The sequence below is a fragment of the Acinonyx jubatus genome, chromosome A3 (genome assembly GCF_027475565.1).
Source record: "Acinonyx jubatus isolate Ajub_Pintada_27869175 chromosome A3, VMU_Ajub_asm_v1.0, whole genome shotgun sequence".
Lineage (NCBI taxonomy): Eukaryota > Metazoa > Chordata > Mammalia > Carnivora > Felidae > Acinonyx > Acinonyx jubatus.
Genome location: NC_069388.1, coordinates 42439163 through 42459702, shown reverse-complemented (window position 1 = coordinate 42459702; position 20540 = coordinate 42439163). Strand labels below are relative to the sequence as shown.

The window sequence follows — 20540 nt, the reverse complement described above, 5'->3', positions numbered from 1 at the left end:
TAAACTTTAGAATAAATTTGTCAGATCTCACAAAAGGATATTTTTTTTCAGGTACATTTAAGAACTATATTCAGTCTACAGATGAATTTAGGGATTTTTAACCTCTTTTTCATTCGGAGTCTCCTAGTCTATTACTATGAAAAATCTTTCCATTGATTAATGTGTTCCAATCAAAATTTTTCTAATATTACCCACAAAGATCTTCCACAATATTAAAAAAATTTTATTTCAAGGCACTTTGTGTTTCAGTTGTAGGTCATTTTTTTCATTAGATTTTTAATTTTTCTAAATGCTATTGACATTTAGAAATGCAACTGACACACAAAGATTTCCTATAAAACAACCTTCCTAAACTCTTATTAATTCCAATCATTTATCTGTAGTTTCTTCCGTTCTCCACATAGATAATCATACTGACTATAAATGGTGATTGTTTTGCTTTTTCCTTTATAATTCTATAAAGGAATTATAGATTTCCTATCTTATATTTCTTTTTTTCTGTCTTGTGCCCACAAAAAAGCTGGTCTAGTGTGAAATGGAGTGATCAGAGCAGGCAGCTTGGTCTTGTCCTGGGGCGCTGGCTCCACAGGTGAATTCAGTTTGTAAAAATGTATCAAGCTGTGTACTTATGATTTGTGCATTTTTTTCTAACACTATGTTATTCTTCAACAAAAAGTTAAAAAAAATTTTTTTTTTTTTTAGGAATATTTCCCCAACATCCTAACCTCTCCTCATGCTCTCAGGATGCCACTGAACAGGTCTGTACCTGTCTATTTTCAACCTGACTACATATTACTGTAGAAAGGAAGTCTTAAGTGAGAACACTCATGCTTGTTTTCTTGCATTTGAAGAACTACCAGGGGGAGGGGGCACAGAACTAGTCTCCGCAGCTTTAGAGGGCAGAGTGCAGAGTATAGAGGGGAGGTGAAAGTACAAGGAAACAGACTTTCCATTAAGCAGAAGGAAAGCTTTCCAACAGCATCGTCGTCTAACCAGAGAATAGCCTGCTTTTTGAAAAAGTGAGCTCCCAGCACTGCTAAGTATTCAAGCAGGGCTGGATACAAACCTACTAAGGACACTACGCACAGCCACCCCCCTCCCCCAGCCAGTGGAGCGGTGGGGGCGGGGAGTGGGCCGGCTCACTGCTTCTGTCTCTTTCAACGCCTGGCTTTGAGATTTTTAAAGAATTGAGTTTATTTCTTATCCTATGTTGGGGGGATGCTTGCTTTATCAGCTCCGTAGAAAGCTACTTAGAAAACTAACCTTAAAATAAGGAAGAGTCAACAAAAGCAAAACGGACTGCTCCAAAATGTTAGTACTATTGATAAACCCCTAAGTCCGATCAAGAAAAAGAGAAAGATAACACATTAGAATCCCCCCCCAAACCAGCCAGCAAGTGCGCCTCCAACAATCTTTGAATGCAAGTGTACTTTATTCTTATTTTTTATTCCAAATCCCCCAAACCTTGCACTGCTTCTCGAGGTTTCTAGCCTTATTAGTCTGTCATTCTACAGCCTTTTCAGATAAAGGACAAAGTGGTTCAGGCACTCATTGATTTGAAATCCAGTAAGAGAAAAAAAAATCTGTTAATGGGGCTGGCTGACTTTTTCATGAAATCAGGAATTTTGAACGAAGGGAAGTTCTAAAGATTTTTATTGAGATGGGAGGTGATTCTGTGATTTCACAGTTTTGCTTTATTTTACTTTCATTCCACCAAGCTCCTTCTTTCCGAAAATCTTCAGTTTGTTGGTAGGTAAAATACATCCTCAGAGTCTCCCAGAAGCTGCGCCATCAGCCTTAAAGACTAAAAAGAAGCCTCGTTTCCTTGTGCCGCTATAGAAATGTCTTCCTTCTCCACACCCGGCTTAACCGGATCAAAGTCTTTTTGATTCTTCGTTGATTGTTCTCAGAAAATCTGGAGTCCAGACAGGCTTGAGCCAAGACAGGGTGACCTCTTGAGGGCAGACCCCGAGGCATGGCGCTTCTCTTCCCTTCGCAAACCCAGGAGAGCTGCGCCCCCTCTCCGTGCGCGGAAAGAGTACTCCAGCCGAGCCGAGAAATCCGTTACCAGGCTGCTGTGTCCCCAAGGGCCATTCCAGGGCGGAAGAGGACGGGGAAAACCGCTGTGTCGATTCCTCGGCCCTGTGGGCCGGGCGCGCAGCGGGTCGGGTTACAGACAGGTGAGTCTGGCGGATGGGCGAGCTGCGGGCGCCAGGGAGCTCCTGGCGAGACGCGCCCCGGCAGCCCCCGAGCCCGCAGGAGTCTGCTCACCCACAGGAGGGGTGCGCCCACCGCAGCGGTGGAGGCAGTGCTGCGCGTCCCCGGGCGCACCCGAGCAGGGGCCGTGAGAGGGACAGCGCGCGCCCGAAACGCCGGCACTGCTGGTCTCAGAAACTTGGCATCTTTCTCTTACCAACTCCTCTTCCTTCTCTCCCAACTCCCCCTCCGCGAATAAAGCCCGAGAGGAAAAACCAAAACCAAAAATAAATAGAAAGCTCTCCAGCCACCTCCCCAGTAGCAGCCCGTCTTCATTTACTGGGAAAGGTATTTCCCAGCCTCTGATTTCGGGGAGCGGGCAGTTAGGCGAAGACTGTAATGGGAGTGGGCACGGATAAGAGATTTGTTTCGGAGCTGCGTTTGCATAACAGGCGCTCGGCTTTTGTTTCCATTGTGTGTTTATTTGGGTTGATGAGGCTCTTGGGGTGGTAGGTCTTGGGATGGAAGCTGCTTTAGCAGAGCAAGCCGACTTGTTTTCCCCAGATTGTGTGGCACAGATCAGTAATAACGACGTGTTCTAAAGCTGCCGAGCTTTAAGTCATATTATTACTGTGCTTATTTGGGGGGGGCTGTTGTAAATGATGGGGATCTTGAGTCCCCAAGTCGCCCTCTTTACCAGAACAGAGCCCTGGGTAATCTCCCTGCCGCCTCCCCCTTCCGCCCGCCGGGATTTCAACTAGCCGCGGAAACCATCCACAAAGTCCGGAGGAACTGAGCCATTTTCTTGCTTGCTTGTCGGAGACAAATCCACCCGGGGGCGGGGGATGGTGGTGGTGTGTGCAACTCGCAGGAAGCTCCAGCTCTTAGGATGGACGCCCCGGGAAGCGGACCTGGGGGTTAACCTCTAAGAGTTTGCCCTGAGGTGCTCATGATGGGGAATGGGGCGAGAGGCTGATCAAAAAACGTTCTTCCCTTTTTAAAAAGGGGAGGGGGGGAAGAATCAGACGTTAAATTCTTTTGCAAACATTCATGCCTAAGGAAGGGCTGGAACAGGCAGCCCCGGCCGCCGGAACCGGTCGGACAGGTAGCGAGCTTGTTGACACCGTTATGTTGCAGGGCGCATGCTCACTCCCAAGTTTCCTGGTGTCTCTTCTATTCCACCTTATGAAACTTTTTCCCCGGCGTGGTCTCACCCGCGATTTAAGGCATAGGTGTCGCCGAGCCCGGAGGCTGGGAGTCGCCGGGCGTGCGGGGGAGAGGCCTGGGCCGCGGCGCGGCGGGGGGCGGAGGGAGAGGGCAGGCTAGGCGGGAAGGTGGGCTCTGGCCGCCGGGAGCCGGGGACCGAGTCACTGCCGCAGCCCCTATCGGGGAGCAGCCGGCAGGAAGGGGGCCGCCGGCCGGGGAGGGGGCCACACCATGCCCAAAGTCTTCCTGGTGAAGAGGAGGAGCCCGGGGGTCTCTGTCCGCAGCTGGGATGAGCTCCCGGATGAGGAAAGGGCAGACACCTACATCCCAGGTGAGCGCCGCGCGGGGGCCGGGCCTGGGCGCGGGACTCCCGGGGTGGGGGCAGGGGTGTCCGGGTCCCCTCAGCTCACCGCGGGGGCCGGACTGCCCACCCCATGCCCCCTCTTTCGGGGCGGGGGGAGGTCCTTGAGGCGCGTGAAGACTGAGAGGGAGAGGCTGGGGAACCCGCGACGCCCTGCGCCCCCTTCCTCCTAATGGGCGCCTGTAATTGCCCGGCGGCGGGACCGTTGGCTGCAGCGTGGGACGAGGTGGCCCAGGAGGGGAGACTGAAGGCCAGTAGGGGCTCCTCTCGGTCCCATGCCCTCATAGAGTCGCCCCAGGATCCGTCAGCCCCTCGGGCTAGGTAGGTTGAAGTCAGACCCCTATCCCCTCATCCCAGGGAGAGGCAACTTGGCGCGTAGTGTCCCCAGCCGCCCAAGGCCCTCGGTTCCTTGTGGGCGCGGGAATGGGACCGAGGAGCCGCCCCCCCTCCAACCCCGTGCTCGCTCGGGAGGCCGAGCCGGGGACTCTCTCGCCCACCCCCGCGTGTTGCCCACTTGGCCTGGTGCCCAGGTCCAGGGCGGGGCGGCGGCACCGCCCGCAGGTCAAACTGCCGCGGACTCCCGGGCCTGACGCCGCGTGTCTGTGTCGGGGCGCCGCCCCTCCCTCCGCAGTGGGCCTGGGCCGTCTGCTCCACGACCCCCCCGAGGACTGCCGCAGCGACGGCGGCAGTAGCAGCAGCAGCGGCGGCAGCAGCAGCGCGGGGGAGCCTGGAGGCGCCGAGAGCAGCTCGTCCCCGCGCGCCCCCGAGCGCGAAATCCCCGAGCCTGGCGACGCAGAGGGCCCGGGTGGACACCTGGCGGCGATGCAGCGCCCAGTCGCTAGGTCGAAAATCAAGGTATGGTGTCGACTCTGCCCCCGCCGCCACCTGCACCACGCCCTGGCGTCGGGCTCCGGGAACCCGCGCCCCTCCCTGCAGCTCCCGCCCGCGCACCCGGGCACCGGTGCACCCCGGCACCGAGCGCGCCCGCCGCGCCGTTCCTGCACCTGCCTCTGGGTCTCGGCCAGGGCGGCTCAGCGCGTCCTTCCGCCTGCTGGGTAGCCAGCGGCCCGCGCCGCTGAGCCTTGGAGCCGGCACAGTCTGCCGGGGTGGCCTCTGGAACTGCTTAAAAGACCCAGGCCCAGCTTCCTCCCTCCAGCAGCCCAGTGTGTGTGCGGGGCCTGAAGAATCACCAGGCCGTCGGGGTTCCCGGGTTCAGAAAGGAGGGACCCAGGCTCTCAGCAATTGCGTTCTCTGGGGCGCATTGCCTAGCGCTATGTGAATTCTGAGTTCCACACACTTGCTTGCGTTCTGGAGACCGAGGCGGCAGTTTGGCACACAGTGGCCCTCTCGCAATAACAGCTATTCCCAGTGACAATTATGGAGTGCCCGTTAGACTCGAGGCCTGTGCTGGGCACTTTAAATTTGTCATACCTCTCCAATCTTCTTTAATTAAACTGATGGATAAAGGAGTTCACCTGAAAATTGCCTCAGTGCCCCGCCCCCAGTGGGTTGGAGTGTTTGTTACCCTCCCTTACCATCCTTCAGCAACCCCCTCCCCCTAGTCTTCTAGAATTGTAGGCGACATCTTATCAGGACACCCATCTGGCTTTTCTGGGTAGAACTTCCATGATCGCCTGCTCAAATGTATCCGCAACCCCCAAGATTAAGGAATCCCATTCCACTGACTCAGTCAGCTGGAGCCAGGGAGTGGTGTTTTAGGAATCACATGACCCCATTTCCGAGCTTGGTGGGACTCTGCGGGCTCCAGGCCCTCTTAGTGGGCGATAATTCTGGAGCGCTCCAGGGCGGTCCTGCAGCCCAGCCCGGGGCGGCGGGGGGGGGGGGGCGGGTTGGGGGTATGGGGAGGAGGAACTCCAGTGTTCGCTGTGGATTGGGTGACACTAGGTTACTTTTCCTGGGCGAGGCCATCCCTCCCTATGCATGTTCCTGGTTCCTGGGGTTTAGCTTGGGGGCGGGCTAGGGTGCATTTGGTTATGAATTGAGGCTAGAGGCTGGAGCTGGAATCCTCGGGAAAAGACCTCTTTAAAGGTTACTGCGGTGCCGCGTGCTGCTCGCTGGTAAGTGGTGCTGCTGAGGTTCAAAGTCAGCTGGCCTGAGGCTTTTCTGGGCCAGATGGGGTTAAGTGGGAGGGCACAGTTTGCCTGAGGCTGGTAGCTCTGCCCTCCAGGAAATTCTACTAAGTGTCCCACTTGCATATTTATCACCGGGCTGGAAGGACAATTGCAACGTTGTTTTGGGATTGACTGTGGTCCGTTTGCCCCTCTGTCCCCCAATTTCCCAGATTACCCTGGGAAGAAAGTGGCAGGGGAGAAAGGTCTAGTCCCTTAACCAGCATTTTAGGAGCTCTCTCTTGTCTCAGGTAAACAGTGCCATCGTAGCCCTGGATTAAAGGAATAAATAAACCACAATCTTATTTCTGTGATCTTGCCTACAAACTGCCCCAAGGGCTGTGGGGTGGTGAGTTTGCTCCTCAACCTTAGCAAAGCTTCCGGAGAAGTTTTATTTGTTTACTGAGGATGCTTAGATTCCTTTTCCCTTTCAGCTTCCGTCCGAAAATAGGAGATATCTTGGTGTTAAGATGCTCCAAGCCTCCAGAATTATCATCTGTGGTATTGGCCGTTTTCAAATGACTGTCCAAATTGCCCGTGACTTAGCATATTGGGTAATTCTCTAGTTCTGTGAAAAATATGCTGGACTCTTAAGAATTAGGTTCTCCAAGCGCCTGGTGGCTCAGTTGGTTGAGCATCCTCTTGATTTTGGTTCAGGTCATGATCCTAGGGTCATGGGATCGAGCCCCTCCTCGGGCTCCACGCTGAGCATGGAACCTGCTTAAGATTCTCTCTCTCTCTCTCTCTCTCTCTCTCTCTCTCTCTCTCTCTCTCTCTGTCTCTCTCTTTCTCTGCCCCTCTCCCCTGCTGGTGGGCTCTCTCTCTCTAAAATAAATTAAAAATAAATTAGTTTCTTAACTAGAAGAAAAGAAATACCACTCAAGAATGAGGCCCATGCATGAAGCGTAATGATTGAGTTTGAATAACTTCAAGACACTCACTAAGCAGCTGGCTCAGAGGAGTAGAGGAGGGGCAGGTTTGAGCCAGTGCCCTGCGGAGAGAGGCAACATCCCATCTAATTTTTTGGAGTGCCTGCTGTGTGCTAGACAGCCAGGAGATAAAAATGTTCCCAGCCTGGTGTTCTAGAATCATTTGACCGAAACAGTTAAGCCCCCAGGCTCTGGTTTTGTCACTTCTTAGCTGTGTGACTTTAGGCAAGTGGCTAATCTTTCTGGGCCTCTGTTTCCTTGTCTGTGAAGTGGGAATAATAATGAAACCTACCTCATCGAGTGGTGAAAATAAATGAGTAAAGAGGGGAATGTGGTAGGTGCCCTTTAACTCTAGCTGGGATTGTCTGGGTTGGTGGGGAGACACAAATACTAATTATTAACTCTGTTACAGCAAAGGGAATGCTAAAGCATGTGCAAAGATGTAATTCTGAGCAGGGAAGTTTTCTTGGTGTGGATTTGAGGGTGAGGAAGGGGGGGGAGAGTCAGACTTTAGGGGCGTATGGCTGAGCCCAAAACTTGAGTCAGTAAAGGACTCAAAGCTATGGTGCCCGAAGATAGAAAATGGACCTGCTGGGTCAGAGAGCAAGTGGGAGGTGAGAAACTGGGACTGGATGAGGTGGTGAAGGGGCCAAGCCAAGAGGTGGGGGTGCACTTGGGCAGGCGGAGGAGGGCTCTGGAAGGGTTTTGAGAAGGAAGACCTCAGTTGGGTCCATCTTACCAGCTGTCTTAGAGATATATTATCTGTCCCGAGTCTTTTTTTTTTTTCTTTTGTATTAGAGAGGGTGCAAGTGAGCAAGGGAGAGAGGGAGAGAGAAAGAAGCAGGGCTCCCCGAAGCAGGGCTCTAACTCATGAGCCATGAGATCATGACCTGAGCTGAAGTCAGATGCTCAACTGACTGAACCACCCAGGGGCCCCTCTGTCCTGAGTCTTACTTCCCTCATCTGTAAAATGGAAAAGCAATGGAATCAGCCTCTCAGAAGTGACGGTTAGATGAAATAAGGGCTGCAGAATGTCTAGCACTTCTGTGCATGTATAAATTGCCAGTAGGAAGTTAGTTTAATAGTGATGGATGGCAGATTTCGTTAACGTCCAGTCTTTTGTTGTCTCCAGTGGGGACTAGGGATTTGCCAATCTGGTTGTGCTTGTGAGTAGATCTGGAAAGGAGTCCTAGGTGCTGGTTAGGAAAATGGCTCTTCCCAGCCTGTCTGCCTTCTGACTGTGTGCCTCAGTGCGGTTTGCAAAATCGTCTCTTTACTGCTGAGGATTCAGTAATTTTCCAAACAGATTCGGGGGTGGGGGGGTGGGGGGTAGATCATGTGCATCTGAGAAGGCGGTCGTGACAGGTCTAGGTGGCTTTAAGTCTCTTTTGTCCTGGGCCCATTTGCAGGAATCTAGCTGTGGAGCAGAGACCCCCAGACACCCTGATCACCATTGCCCTTCCTTTGAAGGTTTATCAGAAACTAAGTAACTCTGAAGTGAAATCAGTCAATTGACTGATGTTTTTCCTTCCTGTCTCAGTGGGTGGTGGGACCCAGGTGCAAGTATAGAATAGCAAATGAATCTCCTCCTTTTCCCCTTCTGTTCCCTTCCTTTGGCCTCTTCCAAGGATACTTCAAAAGGAACTGAGTGTAGAATTCCTTCTAAAGTATTTTTGGTCTTTTACCTGGCTCTGTAGTCGGAGTCTTCAAGTAGTGCCAGATATGTGAAGGTGCAGTAGTCTTTTTCCTTTTTTTTCTCATCATTTTTCATTTGTGGAGACTTTCAGAGGCATAGGGCCCGTTACCCCACCCCAACAACGGTTCTCCTATGGCTGGTCGTGCCCACCCAGCCCCCATCTAACGCCCGACGTGTGATTTTGAAGCAAATCTCAGTTATCCTATTATTTCAACCATAAATAACTCAGAATGTGCCTGTGATAGATAAAGATCAAGGTACACGATCACACCCATGTTAACAATGGTGTTCACATTGCTAATTGTCTCATAAATTCATACTTTTTTTTTTTTTTTTCCAGTTTGCTGAGTCCGGGCCACACAATGTCTATACATTGTAATTGACTGACATGTCTTTCAGGTCTCTTTTAATTTACACATTCCCCCCGCCCCCCATCTCTTGTCCATTTCCTTACAAGTTAATTATTGAAGAGATGAGTAATTTGCTTGGAGAGTTTCTAACAATCTGGATTTTGAGGAATGCATCACCACAAAGGCTAATGCTCCTCAGTCTCCTAGATTTTCTCTAAATAGTTAATTGGGTAGAGCGCCTGGGTGGCTCAGTTGGTTAAGCGTCTGACTTCAGCTCAGGTCATGATCCCCCTGTTAGTGGGTTTGAGCCCCACGTCGGGCTCTGTGCTGACAGTTCAGAGCCTGGAGCTGCTTCAGATTCTGTGTCTTCCTCACTCTGCCACTCTCCCACTCGTGCTCTGTCTCTCCAAAATGAATAAACGTTAAAAAATTATTTTATTTTATTTTTTTAATTAAAAATTCTTTTTAATGTTTCTTTATTTTTGAGAGAGAGAGAGAGAGAGAGAGAAAGAGAGCAGGGGAGGGGCAGAGAGGGAAACACAGAATCTGAAGGAGGCTCCAGGCTCTGAGCTGTCAGCACAGAGCCCAACACGGAGCTTGAACTCACGGACTGTGAGATCATGACCTGAGCCGAAAGTCGACCGCTTAACCAACTAAGCCACGTAGGCACCCCCAAAATTTTTTTTAAAAAAATGGGTAGTTGGTTCTGCAGCCGCACTGCCCAGTGTAGTAGCGAAAGTCACGTGTGACAATTTAAATTTAAACTAAGTAAAATTAAATATTAAGTTCCACAGTTGCACAAGCCACATTTCAGGTGTGAGCGGAGGCTACTGTATCGGACAGTACAGATTAGAACATTTCTTTCATTGCAGAAAGTTCTATCAACACTGCTTTAGGTGTCTGATCAGGTATATTTGTTTTAGCCAAATAGTCTGTCACAGTGGGGGGCACCTATTAACATCTAGAAAGCACATAATATTTGGTTGTCTCTCTGTGATGTCAGCAGTTGTTGATATTCAGGGTCTAAATATTGTAGGTTATTAGGGGTTGTGATATTCTGTCCTTTGTTTATTAGTTGATATTCTTGTACAGAGATACACTTCACCTCATCTGTTGTTTAGTCCCCAGTGAGACAGTTCATTCAGGAAAGGCCAGATAAGATTCCCTTTATTTACCAGTTTTCAAGATAACCAGTTGGGTCACCAGAATTCCATAGCTATGGCCAGCTTGTTTATTTTTAGATATGTTGTGAATCACGGATTTCAGTAGTTTTAAAAAACCCATCCATTTGATATTTGGAAGAGAACATAGCTCTGTCCCTAACTCCTTACCTATTGTCTGTTATAAGACAGAATTGGATGCCCCTCACCCCACCCCTATTGTAACTCACTGACCATGTCCCTTACATTTGGCTGACCAGGCTCCTCTTCTTGACTCTAGACCCACCAAAGGCAAGGAACATTCCTCCTGGGCTTCTTGAATCCCCAGCACCTGGTACAGTAATGCCTGACTCATAGGAGGACATAGGTCAACATAGGACAGAAGTACAGGCAGGGAAGAAGGAATCAACAGTCCCTAGATGTAAATGACAACATTTGGAGGAAAATAGGCGAGAAGAAAATGTAAATCTGGGGAAATATCTGGACTAGATGCTCGAAAAAGGCCAGATTAATTAAAAGGGGGAAAAGGGATGGGGGAACCATGTAAGTGTTAATTGCACCAGCTTTTAATTTGAACATAGGTGAAGTGGGTTTAGCTGCAGACAACAGAATCCACTGTAGTTAGCTTCAGCTGGGAATGGTTAATGATAGGGTAGTAAATGGGCTAAAATACCAGGATTGAACTCCCAGAGCCACACTGCAGAACTGGGCCACCAAGGGAGGTCCACCTTCTGCCTCTATGGCTACCGACTGATGTAGAGTATAGAGTGATTGCCATGTGCCTGCCTCTGTCCAGTTAACTCAGGCCCAAATTCAAACCTCTTGATAGTGTGGGTCATTGGCGGAACCCCAGTCACATCTAGAACCTGTAACTGTAAAGGTGTCTGGGAAATGCAGTTTGTAGCTTTTTAGCCTCTGCAGTATGGGAAGGCGCACCAGAAAAAGTAGAAATAGTTGCTGAGAGAGTGTCCATCCGTAGGATCCACTACAGGGAACTTTAAAGCTTGTGTGGTCCAGTCCCCTCATTTGCAAGGAAAGAAAGGTAAAGCCCTGGGGGGAGGGGGGCGGGAGGTGTGTTCATTGAATTTATCACAGTTTTTAGTAGCAAAGCTCAACCCAAGGATCCTTGTTTTTTTAGGGTTGCTGTATTGCATTTTAGGAGGTATTTTTGACACCACAGCCTTTAGCATTGATGGTCTGACAGGAAGCTGTGATAGGAGACAAACAATAGGATTCATCCCCTCCCTTTCCCCCACATCATACCCAGACCCGTGGGCCTGTCCAGGGGAAGTGTAGGCACAAGTTTTGCAGACAACAGGCCACATCCAGAATCTCCGTGTGCGCACCGATAAGTCAGGTGACCAAGAGCAGGTTAGATCTCTTGGAACCTCGGTTTTTTCTGGATTCTAAGGATACTCTTCATTATCACCGCATTTGAGAAGGTTCTCCATTCTACCAATATAGCAGAGCGGTGAAGCCTAAAGAAATGGTACAGGGACCAGGAGGGAGTCTTTTGTCCCAAAGGAATTGGGCAATATGCTCAGCATGTTTTGTTTTGTTTCTTGAGTAATCTGTATGCCCAACATGGGGCTTGAACTCACCACCCCAAAATGAGGAGTCCCGTGCTCTACCAACTGAGGCAGCCAGGCGCTCTGTGCTTAGCATGTGTTAATGCTGAAGCATAGCAAATGTGTCAGTTGGAAGTCTTGTCCAAACGGCCCCCACAAGGTGGCCTGGACACAGTACTCTCCCACAGGAAATAGGACCATTAATACTTTAATAGACTTGTCTGGTGGAAGCATCAACAGACAATAAAGGATTTTCATTTCATTTTTTTTTTTTTTGGTTTAGAAGTTTGACAGGTAAGTGACCTTAGCCAGCTTTCAAGTTGGTCGGGGGCCAGCCTAAGTCCTTACCTCCCCCGACACTCCTGAAGTTTTCCACAGCCCTGATACAATGATCAGTTTGTTTTTACTGCAAAGACTTTTTTTTTTTTTTTTTAAGAAGAACTAGAGGGGAACCTTGTGTGTTTTTTAAAATGAAAGCCAAGGTCCTGCAGAAAACAGGACAGCAAGCAAGAAAGCGCCCAGCCATGGGGTTGGAGAACCACTCAGTGCCTCTTCATCTTTCTTGCCCTGAATTAATGTCCAGATTGATGTCCTCTCCCACTGTCCACGGTAGCTTCCCCATTTCATTAGTAAGCCTTTTGCAAAGTGTTGCTTTTTGATTAAGGGTGAGACTGTCAAGCTTTTCCAGAAGGTGGCATGGTGCATATGCCACCCTGGTAGGTCTGGAGCAGTAGCCTATAATTAAACACGTTAGTGATTTCCATATCAAAACACATGAATATTGACCCCCAACGGGATCAAGTCTGCACGGCTTCATGTCTGCTCAGGTCCAGTTTTACTGCTAACACGAGATATGTGAGAATGTTGGTTTTCAGAGCTTTTTGGATTTCAGAGTTGTGGCGGAAGGACTGGGAGTTGGCAGCTCACATTGAAGGTCACTTCTCTTCTTTTTCCCAATCAGAGGGAAAATTCACAAGGCCAATGGAGAATCAAGGGATTTTGACCAATTACCTTTTACTTAGGATCCCAGAACTTTGGAACTGGTCTATAAGAGTGATAAGTTATTGACCATCAGGTCCTTTTTAAGTAGCTTTTCTTATTTGATTCCTTAATAATCCTGAGAGGCAAATACAGTTGTCCACATTTTATGGGTGATGAAATTAAGGCTTAGAGAGGGGGAGTTACCTGCCTACGTCCCACAGACTGTAAGTGGTGGATCAGGGCTTGAACTTAAGAAAAAGGAACAGAACTGTGCTCTCAGATCCTCATACTTCTGAAGATGGCTCATCTAATACCATTTTATCATTTTTAAAAATCTCTACACGAATGCGGGGCTTAAACTCACAGCTCCGAGATCAAGACTTGCACACTCTACCACCTGAGCCAGCCAGGTGCTCTGCCATTTTATCATTTTTACACGTGGGAAATTGTGGCTTAGGGATATAAAATGACATCCCGCAAATAGCTGACAGCCGGTCTAGGTTTTTATTTGATACTCAGCATTTCTTGTCTGTTCACTGCACTCTCATTTTGTAACTAAGATAGCCAAGATGTAACTAGTTTGGGTCTACTTGCAGAGTAACAAGGTAAGACTGGTTAACCTTATTTTGAACTTTTAGGAGGTTCAGTGTTAGGTATAAACCTGTGTACGGGGCACCTGGGTGGCTCATTGGGTTAAGCGTCCGACTTCAGCTCGGGTCATGATCTCGAGGTTCATGAGCTCAAGACCTGCGTCGGGCTCTGTGCTGATATCTCAGAACCTGGAGCCTGCTTTGGATTCTGTGTATACCTCTCTGCCCTTCCCCTGCTGTCTCTGTCTCTCTCTTTCAAAAATGAATAAACATTAAAAAAAAACAAAAACAAAAAACATGCGTAAACATTGTAAAGATGGCCCAGTGAGCTGACGTGTGACCTGGGGAGGGATTGCTGGCCCTCTAACCCATGAGATGTCATTCCAAGAATCAGATGTGTTGTCTGTACCCTGCAGCCCATCCTGGGAGAGAACATTAGGAAATGTGGCAGATCTGATGTTCTGGAGAGAATGTGCTACATCTCTTACTGTTCCAGTTACGCATTGCTCTTTCACAAATTACCCCAAATTTAGTAGTTTAATTTATTATTCTGAATTCGAGTTCTGAGGATTGACTGGGCTTAGCTGGGCCATGCTTGCCTGGGGTTTCTCTTGCGGTTGCGGTCAGATGGCAGCCGCCTGGAATCTTCTGGGGGCTTGACTGGGCTGGACATCAGAGGGCTCACTCATGTGTCTGGCAGCTGATACTCTTTCCTTTTTCTAGCTGTTTTGATTATATGGTACTAGCATCTTTTAACAGTCCCTCTTGATGGACATATAGGTATTTCCTGGCCTTTTGCCATTACAGATGGAATTTCAGGGTACCTGATGTGTGAAATACACTCTGTGGGATAAATTTCACATGTAGGAATTTATCCTACAAATATTCCTTCCTTTCTGAGAAGTGAAACAGTCTGGCAGAAGCTGGCTTCTTCAGCCATGATCTTTTGCCATTAGTTCATCTTAGACCTTTCAACAAGGCTCTCTTAAGGCTTCAAATAGAATTTGTTAATGTCTAGGTGCTGGATTGGTCATAGGTATAGAGAGGTGGCAGACAGTGCTTCAGGGATTGGAGGGTGCACCTTAGGGAAATTCCCCGAAATGAACCCCTGGGTGCTGGCTCAGTTTTCCATCCTGTGGAATGGGGATGTGTATGATGGTGGAGAAGTGAAAAAATTGCCTTTGTTGAGGCACATTTGGAGAATTTCTATTTTGTTCCAAGAAAACCAGAAGGAAACCCCCCCTTGGACTGGGAGAGGGCGGTTAGTCCTCAGTCTCCTCCCCCGTTATCATGTTTTCTCCTGTGTTAAAAGGCATTCTGTAGCTTGCTCAGATGATCCATTGGCCCTGCACTCCCTCTAAATGTCACAAATCTCCTTTCTATCTTTCAAGATTTTATTCTTTTCAAGCAAAATAATGCCAGTGATTTGAGGTTTTCATCTGGGACTGTAATAGAAGGTAAACAGGAGTTTGGGTTTGGACTATAAGTTGGCAAATCCTTAAGAACATTCTGCAGGAAGACAGTTCTAGCTTTCTGCACGTTCTTAATCAAATTACCTGTGTCAGTTGTCTATGTTCTGCTTTATTAGGCACTTGCTAGCTCTCAATGGCCTTTTTCCTGCGTAGACATGGCCTCGAGAAGCTCCAGGTATTCAGTTTGCGAAGACTTGGGCCATATTTAGTCTTTTCACATCCCTGCAAGGGTTGAAATGACCAAAATGGGGACTTCTGGGCAAGGAGAAGACCTGACCTGTCCTGGTGACAGAAATAGGAAAGTCTTGGGCTCAGCTGGGTCTCCCTCAGGACAAATGCCAGGCCCAACCCTCTTTGGGGGATGCAGGGCAGAGGTGGGACGTGAGAGTTGGAGGCCCAGGATGGTTACCCACTGGGTCAACAACCCAACCCCCGAGGCTGTCCTCCACTGTAGCTTCCAGGGGCCCCTCTGCCTTTTGAGGTAGAGCCCCAAGGAGGACACTGCCCTGCTCTGCTACCACGGCTCTATGGCTCAGGCTAGCCATGTGGAACCACACACAGTCTCTCTCTTTTCCACTGCCCTCTTCTGGAATATTCTTTGCCATTGCCCTCCTCTTCCTCCTCATCTTTGACTGGCTGAGGAGCTCATTTCCTCTGGAAGTGCCTTCCCTCACAGTTTATGTCTGGAGTAGGTGCCTCTCTGAGGCGTCCATTGTGCCCTCGGGCTTCCCAGATATCAGGGGCCTTTTGACTGATCTCCTTCCCTACTAGACTGGCAGCTTCTTGGGATGTTATCCTGGTGACGTATTGCTTCCAGCTCTGAGCACAGGGCCTGTTGCAGAGAGGGCACTCCAGTGTCAGCTGAGACAAATTAAGATCCAAGCAGACAAGGAGGCTGACCGAAAAACCCTGTTCTGGGGTCTTGTGCCTTCCCCAAGTCTCTTTGTATTTTGCCACCTGTGAGCCATTGCCCATCAACACGCTGTGCACTGGCCTGAGTCTGAGCTTGGGGTGTGGGGGGCAGGAATGTGCACAAACACTTCCTGGCTTCTGCAAAGGCATTTAGTCGAGGAAACCAGATGAACTATGACGAAACATCTGTGCATGATGGAACCTTCTGGAAATAGTGGAATCAAGTACTGAACTGTGTGAGGGCCAGTACCCTAGCCTCATGTCTCAAGGATGGTCTGTGCCACAGTGGCATCTCCTGGGAGCTGGTTAGAAATGCCGCGTCTAGACTCCACCACATCTCCTGAATCAGAACCTGTGTTTTAACAAGCCCCCCAGGGGATCCGTGTGCATGCTGGGGTTTAAGGGCCTTGGCCTTAGGGGTACAGGAAACCAGTTTGGGCAGAAGCTGCAGAGAAGCTAGCTACATCAGGGAGGCAACAGTTGAGCTGGGTCTTAGTGGAGGGCAATACCCTGGGTGGAGGGGAGGGGGGTGGTTGGTGTTGGAGGCTAGGGAGGTGTGTGGAGCCAGGCAAGGACCAAGTCTTCCTGCTAATGATGTTTGTATGAAAATAAGGTTATTAGGCCCTTTTATAAGTAGTAGAGCAATTGGATCAAGCTTCTAAATTATCTGGTTTGGTAACTAAGAAACCTTTGATGAATATATTAGATCTGGTGTTTTTCACCACTTAATTATAGATTCAATTTTCTTCCTTAGAGGCGGCCAGCATGGTTGAGGGACCATGGGAGACAAGACTGGGAGCCCAGGGCCTGGGGTTTGGTTATTGTTTTGCTGCTAATGCAGCTGTGGGATCCTGACCAAGTCCCTTCCCCAAATGATCATTTTAGTTGTTGATACTTTGGCGGATCAGGAGCTGGGGCACGGCCAGGCCGTTCTACTGTGGGTAGCACTGGCCAGAATCACTTAGCTGGTGGCTGCCATGGGCTGGGCTGGGAGGTCCAGGGAGGCTTTATTCATATCTGGCACGTCAGTGCCTCTCCGAGTGGCCTTGCTGTTCAACGCCACTGGACCACTGGCCACTGGCCACCGGTTGCTTGGGCTTCCTCACAGCATGGTGGCTTTGGGCATCTTACATGGCAGCTGGCTTCCACGAGGGAACTAATAGAAGCTGCAAAGTCTCTTAAGACCTAGAACTTGCCTCCATCCCAGGGGAGAGGAAATGGTTTCCGTCTCTTGATGAGTAGAGCAGCATGCAGGCACGGGGAGGAAGGAGTGGATTGTGGCTGTCTTTGGGGACTCTACGGCGGGCTCCATGACGTCATCAGGACTTGGACTCCCTTCTTTCTGCTCTTCCATCCTCAGCACTGGCTTCCCTGTCATGGTCCAAAGGGGCAGTTGGAGGCGTAGCCAGCAGGAAGGAGAAAAGGAGGAAGAGGGCCCCATCTTCCCCCAGAGAGGAGTGTAGTTTTCATTGGCCTGCTTGCCCTGCGGCCATGACTTGCTATCAGGCTGGCAAGTATAGACACTTAGCTGGGGGCAGGGAACACAAGTCTGTTCTAAGGTGAAGGGAACTGTGTGTGAGGGGGGGCACCTGGGTGGCTCAGTTGGTGAAGTGCCTGGCTCTTGATTTTGGCTCAGGTCATGATCTCTCTTTTGTGAGGTCGAGCCCTACATCGGGCTCTGTGCTGACAGTGGGGAGCCTGCTTAGGGTTCTCTCTCTCCCTCTTTCTCTACCCCCTCCCCTGCTCGTGCTTTGTCTCTCAAAATAAAATTTTTTAAAAAAGAAGAAGAAGTCTGTTCTCAGGAAGAAGGGGAGAATGAATGCTGGGAGGAGCAGCCAGTGATCTCTTTCACCTTCCCCAAAACCCGCTTGGAAGTTCTTAGGGGTCAGGAGCCACAGCCTGGCCACACGGGGAGGTGGGCTCAGGGCTGAGCCCACTGGGGGTGCCCGCCTGCGCCGGGGCCCTCACCCCCCCTCTCTCTGTCCCAGTTCACCACAGGCACATGCAGCGACCCGGCGGTTCACAGCTGTGAGCTGTGTGGCAAGGGCTTCCGCCTGCAGCGCATGCTCAACCGCCACCTCAAGTGCCACAACCAGGTGAAGAGACACCTGTGCACCTTCTGTGGCAAGGGCTTCAACGACACCTTTGACCTGAAGAGGCACGTCCGCACGCATACAGGTGAGGAAGGGGCATGTGCTTCGCGGTTGCTTTCGCTGTTCTGGCTGACAGAGCTCCTGCTCCCTCGCCACCAAAGAACTAAATCAGGAGCTTGGAGCAGTGTCATATTTCTGGAAAGACTGCAGGATGGGGCATCTGGGGCCAGTGCATCTCGGTCCAGCTCCTGGTTGTGCCACCAGCCGGCTGAGTCGCGGTGGGCCAGGCAAGCCCCTTTTCTGAGGCTGTTTGCCTCTGGAAGAGATGTGATGATGGTCCAAGTTCTGGGGCCGTTTAAGACCGATCCCTTGCTGGAAGCGTTCTGGGCTGTGACGTCTGGTGCAACGTGGGGGGGCATAGTTCATTCAGCCCTCGTCCGGCTGCCTGTTAGAATGGGTTCTTGTGGTCCCACTGGTGGTGTCTTTTCCTCCTTTGTTGGGGTGTGAGCTGTCTCAGAATCAGGTCCTGAGAGCTCAGAAAGAGGAGGAAACACTCAGCTCCTCTGTGAAGCGGGCAATGTTTTCCTTCCCTTGGACCTTCCGGAGTTCCCCGACTTGAGCATGGATCTAGGTCCTCACCAGCTCAATTCACAGAGAATCCTGGGAGTGCCCATTCGCCTCTCCTCTGGCCCATCTGACTGGGTAAAATCTTGTTAGTTTAATTTAGAAACATCTGGCCTCTAGGCTTCTCCTTGAGGCCCATAGTTCCACACCGGCCAGAAGGATCCCTTGAGGACAATGCTAAGGGTGCCCCTGCCCTGCTAAAAATTCTCCAACTCTGGGCAAGATGAAATCCCAACTCCTCATCTTGATGGGTTTCATATAAAGCTCTTTATAATCCGGGTTCCATTTTCAAATTCCTGTCTGGTCCCATCCCATCCTGGCCCACCCCAGCCCATCCCACCCCTCCCCACCCCAACCTGTCCTGTCTCCATCCCCATTCCATCCCCATTCCATCCCACCCCCTCCCTGCCCCACCCCTTACCCCCCAACCCCTCCCCATCCCATCTCCATCCTCTTTAATTTCATCTCATTTCAACCCATCCCATCCTAACCCTTCAACCCCAACCTGGTCATGACCCATTCTCCCTATAGCCTCATAGAATTTACTATATATAGTCTCCTGATCCTCAAGCCCTTTCAGAATTTGGGGTTTCCTCTGGCATCTTGGTGGGATGGGAAAATGTCTACTCCTCCCTCCTCAATCCTCACACAGGGCCCTTCCTCGATCCTGTGTATTCAGATTTCTTTTATAGCTCCTATCACACGGTTTTGTTCTTAGACTGCTGGCCGTGAGCTGTTTGCCCGGCCTGGGAAGAGTGTCCCCCACCTTAGAGAGTGGGCTGGGATACTCAAAAGTTTCTCTTTTCCTTTTAAAAAAATCCTGGATTTTTGCATCCAGGAGAGCACACATATCATAAGCATATAGTTTGACGAGTTTAGGAATTTTTACAGAGTGAACACACCCATATAACTAGCACCCAGATCAAGAAACAGAATACAGCCGTACTCCCTTATCCGTGGGGACACGTTCCAAGACCTCAGTGGATGCCTGAAACCACACGTGGTACCAAACCCTATATATTGTATGCTTTTTCCTATATATACATACCTACGGTAATATTTAATTTATATAGTAGGCACAATAAGAGATTAACAACAATAACTGGTAATAAAATAGAACAGTTATAGCCATATACTATAATAAAAGTTCAGTGAATGTCGTCTCTCTTTCTCAAAGTTTCTTATTGTACTGTACTCCCCCTTCTTGTGATGTGTGAGATGATAAGATGCCTACGTGATGAGATGACGTGAGGTGAATGACCTAGGCATTGTGATGTAGCGTTAGGATACCACTGACCTTCTGATGTTATGTCAGAAGGAGGACCGTCTACTTCCGGACCACAGTGGACCACAGGTAGCTGAAATCACTGAAAGTGAACCCCCGGATAAGGAGGGCTACCATACGCCCTGTGCCCAGAATTCCTGCTCCTCCCTCTGTCACTATCGCCTTCCCTCCACGAGGCACCACTAGTGTGACTTGTAGCAGCATTGATTACCGGGCCTGGTTTTGGGATGATAGAAATGGAATCCTATGGTGTGTACTCTTCCGGGTTGGGTATGAGGCTTCTTTTTTTAGTCCCTAGCACCAGTGAATCAATTCAAGTTTGATCTCTGTGTGGTCAGGTTGGCACCTTAGGTTGGGGTGGGCGGAGGGTTCTCTGGGGTGGCAGAGCTTTCTGTAGGATGTGGGGAGTCCTGCAGGGGGTGGAGGACCCAAGGCTATAGGTGGACTCATCGGGTAACTACCAATCTGGCTTCGTAGACAGCTGACCCGAGGGGCTGGAGGAGATTGGGGGCCACTCGCTCAGTCCTCTGTCCCTGGTTGCTCTGGACTGTTTCTCGGCTTTCCATCTCTGTCTGAGGATGTCCTTGAGGACATGGTCTTGTTCTTCTGAAACTCCTTGCCTGATGGGCGCTGTGGTCACTCCCTGACCCTGGCCTTTAAGACAGAGTGAAGAGTCTCAGGGAGCGTTGCTGGCTGTGAGTACCTTCAACTGGAGTAAGCAGTGAGCCAGTGGGGTGGCCTCATCTGTGACCGAGTTGACTCTCCATTAATGGAAATATCAGGGACTGCTTCTCCGAGAAGAGTTTGCAAATTCACCCAGTCACGTACTGATTAAAAGCTACAGATCTGAGTTAGCTGACTATGTAACCGTATCTAAATTACTTATCTTTTTTTTTTTTGGCCTTAGTTTGTCCATCTCTAAAATGGGCATAATTTTGGGACCTGTAACCTAAAATAATAATTGTGAGGTCTCAGGGCAATAATTGTA

The 20540-nt window shown here is 49.7% G+C and overlaps 1 protein-coding gene across 6 annotated transcripts in view; it reads left to right on the top strand.

Annotated features, from left to right (window-relative positions):
* The first annotated feature begins 1886 nt into the window (after positions 1–1886).
* Positions 1887–20540, top strand: part of OVOL2 (ovo like zinc finger 2) — a 30800-nt gene continuing 12146 nt past the window's right edge. The window contains exons 1-5 of one of the 6 annotated variants that reach the window (XM_027069517.2): positions 2112–2180; positions 3687–3733; positions 3979–4084; positions 4395–4618; positions 17539–17728. In XM_027069517.2, the coding sequence (XP_026925318.1) occupies positions 4586–4618; positions 17539–17728 (223 nt within the window). In that variant the 5' untranslated portion in view covers positions 2112–2180; positions 3687–3733; positions 3979–4084; positions 4395–4585. The other 5 variants (XM_027069514.2, XM_027069515.2, XM_027069516.2 and 2 more) reach the window with 5 other exon arrangements.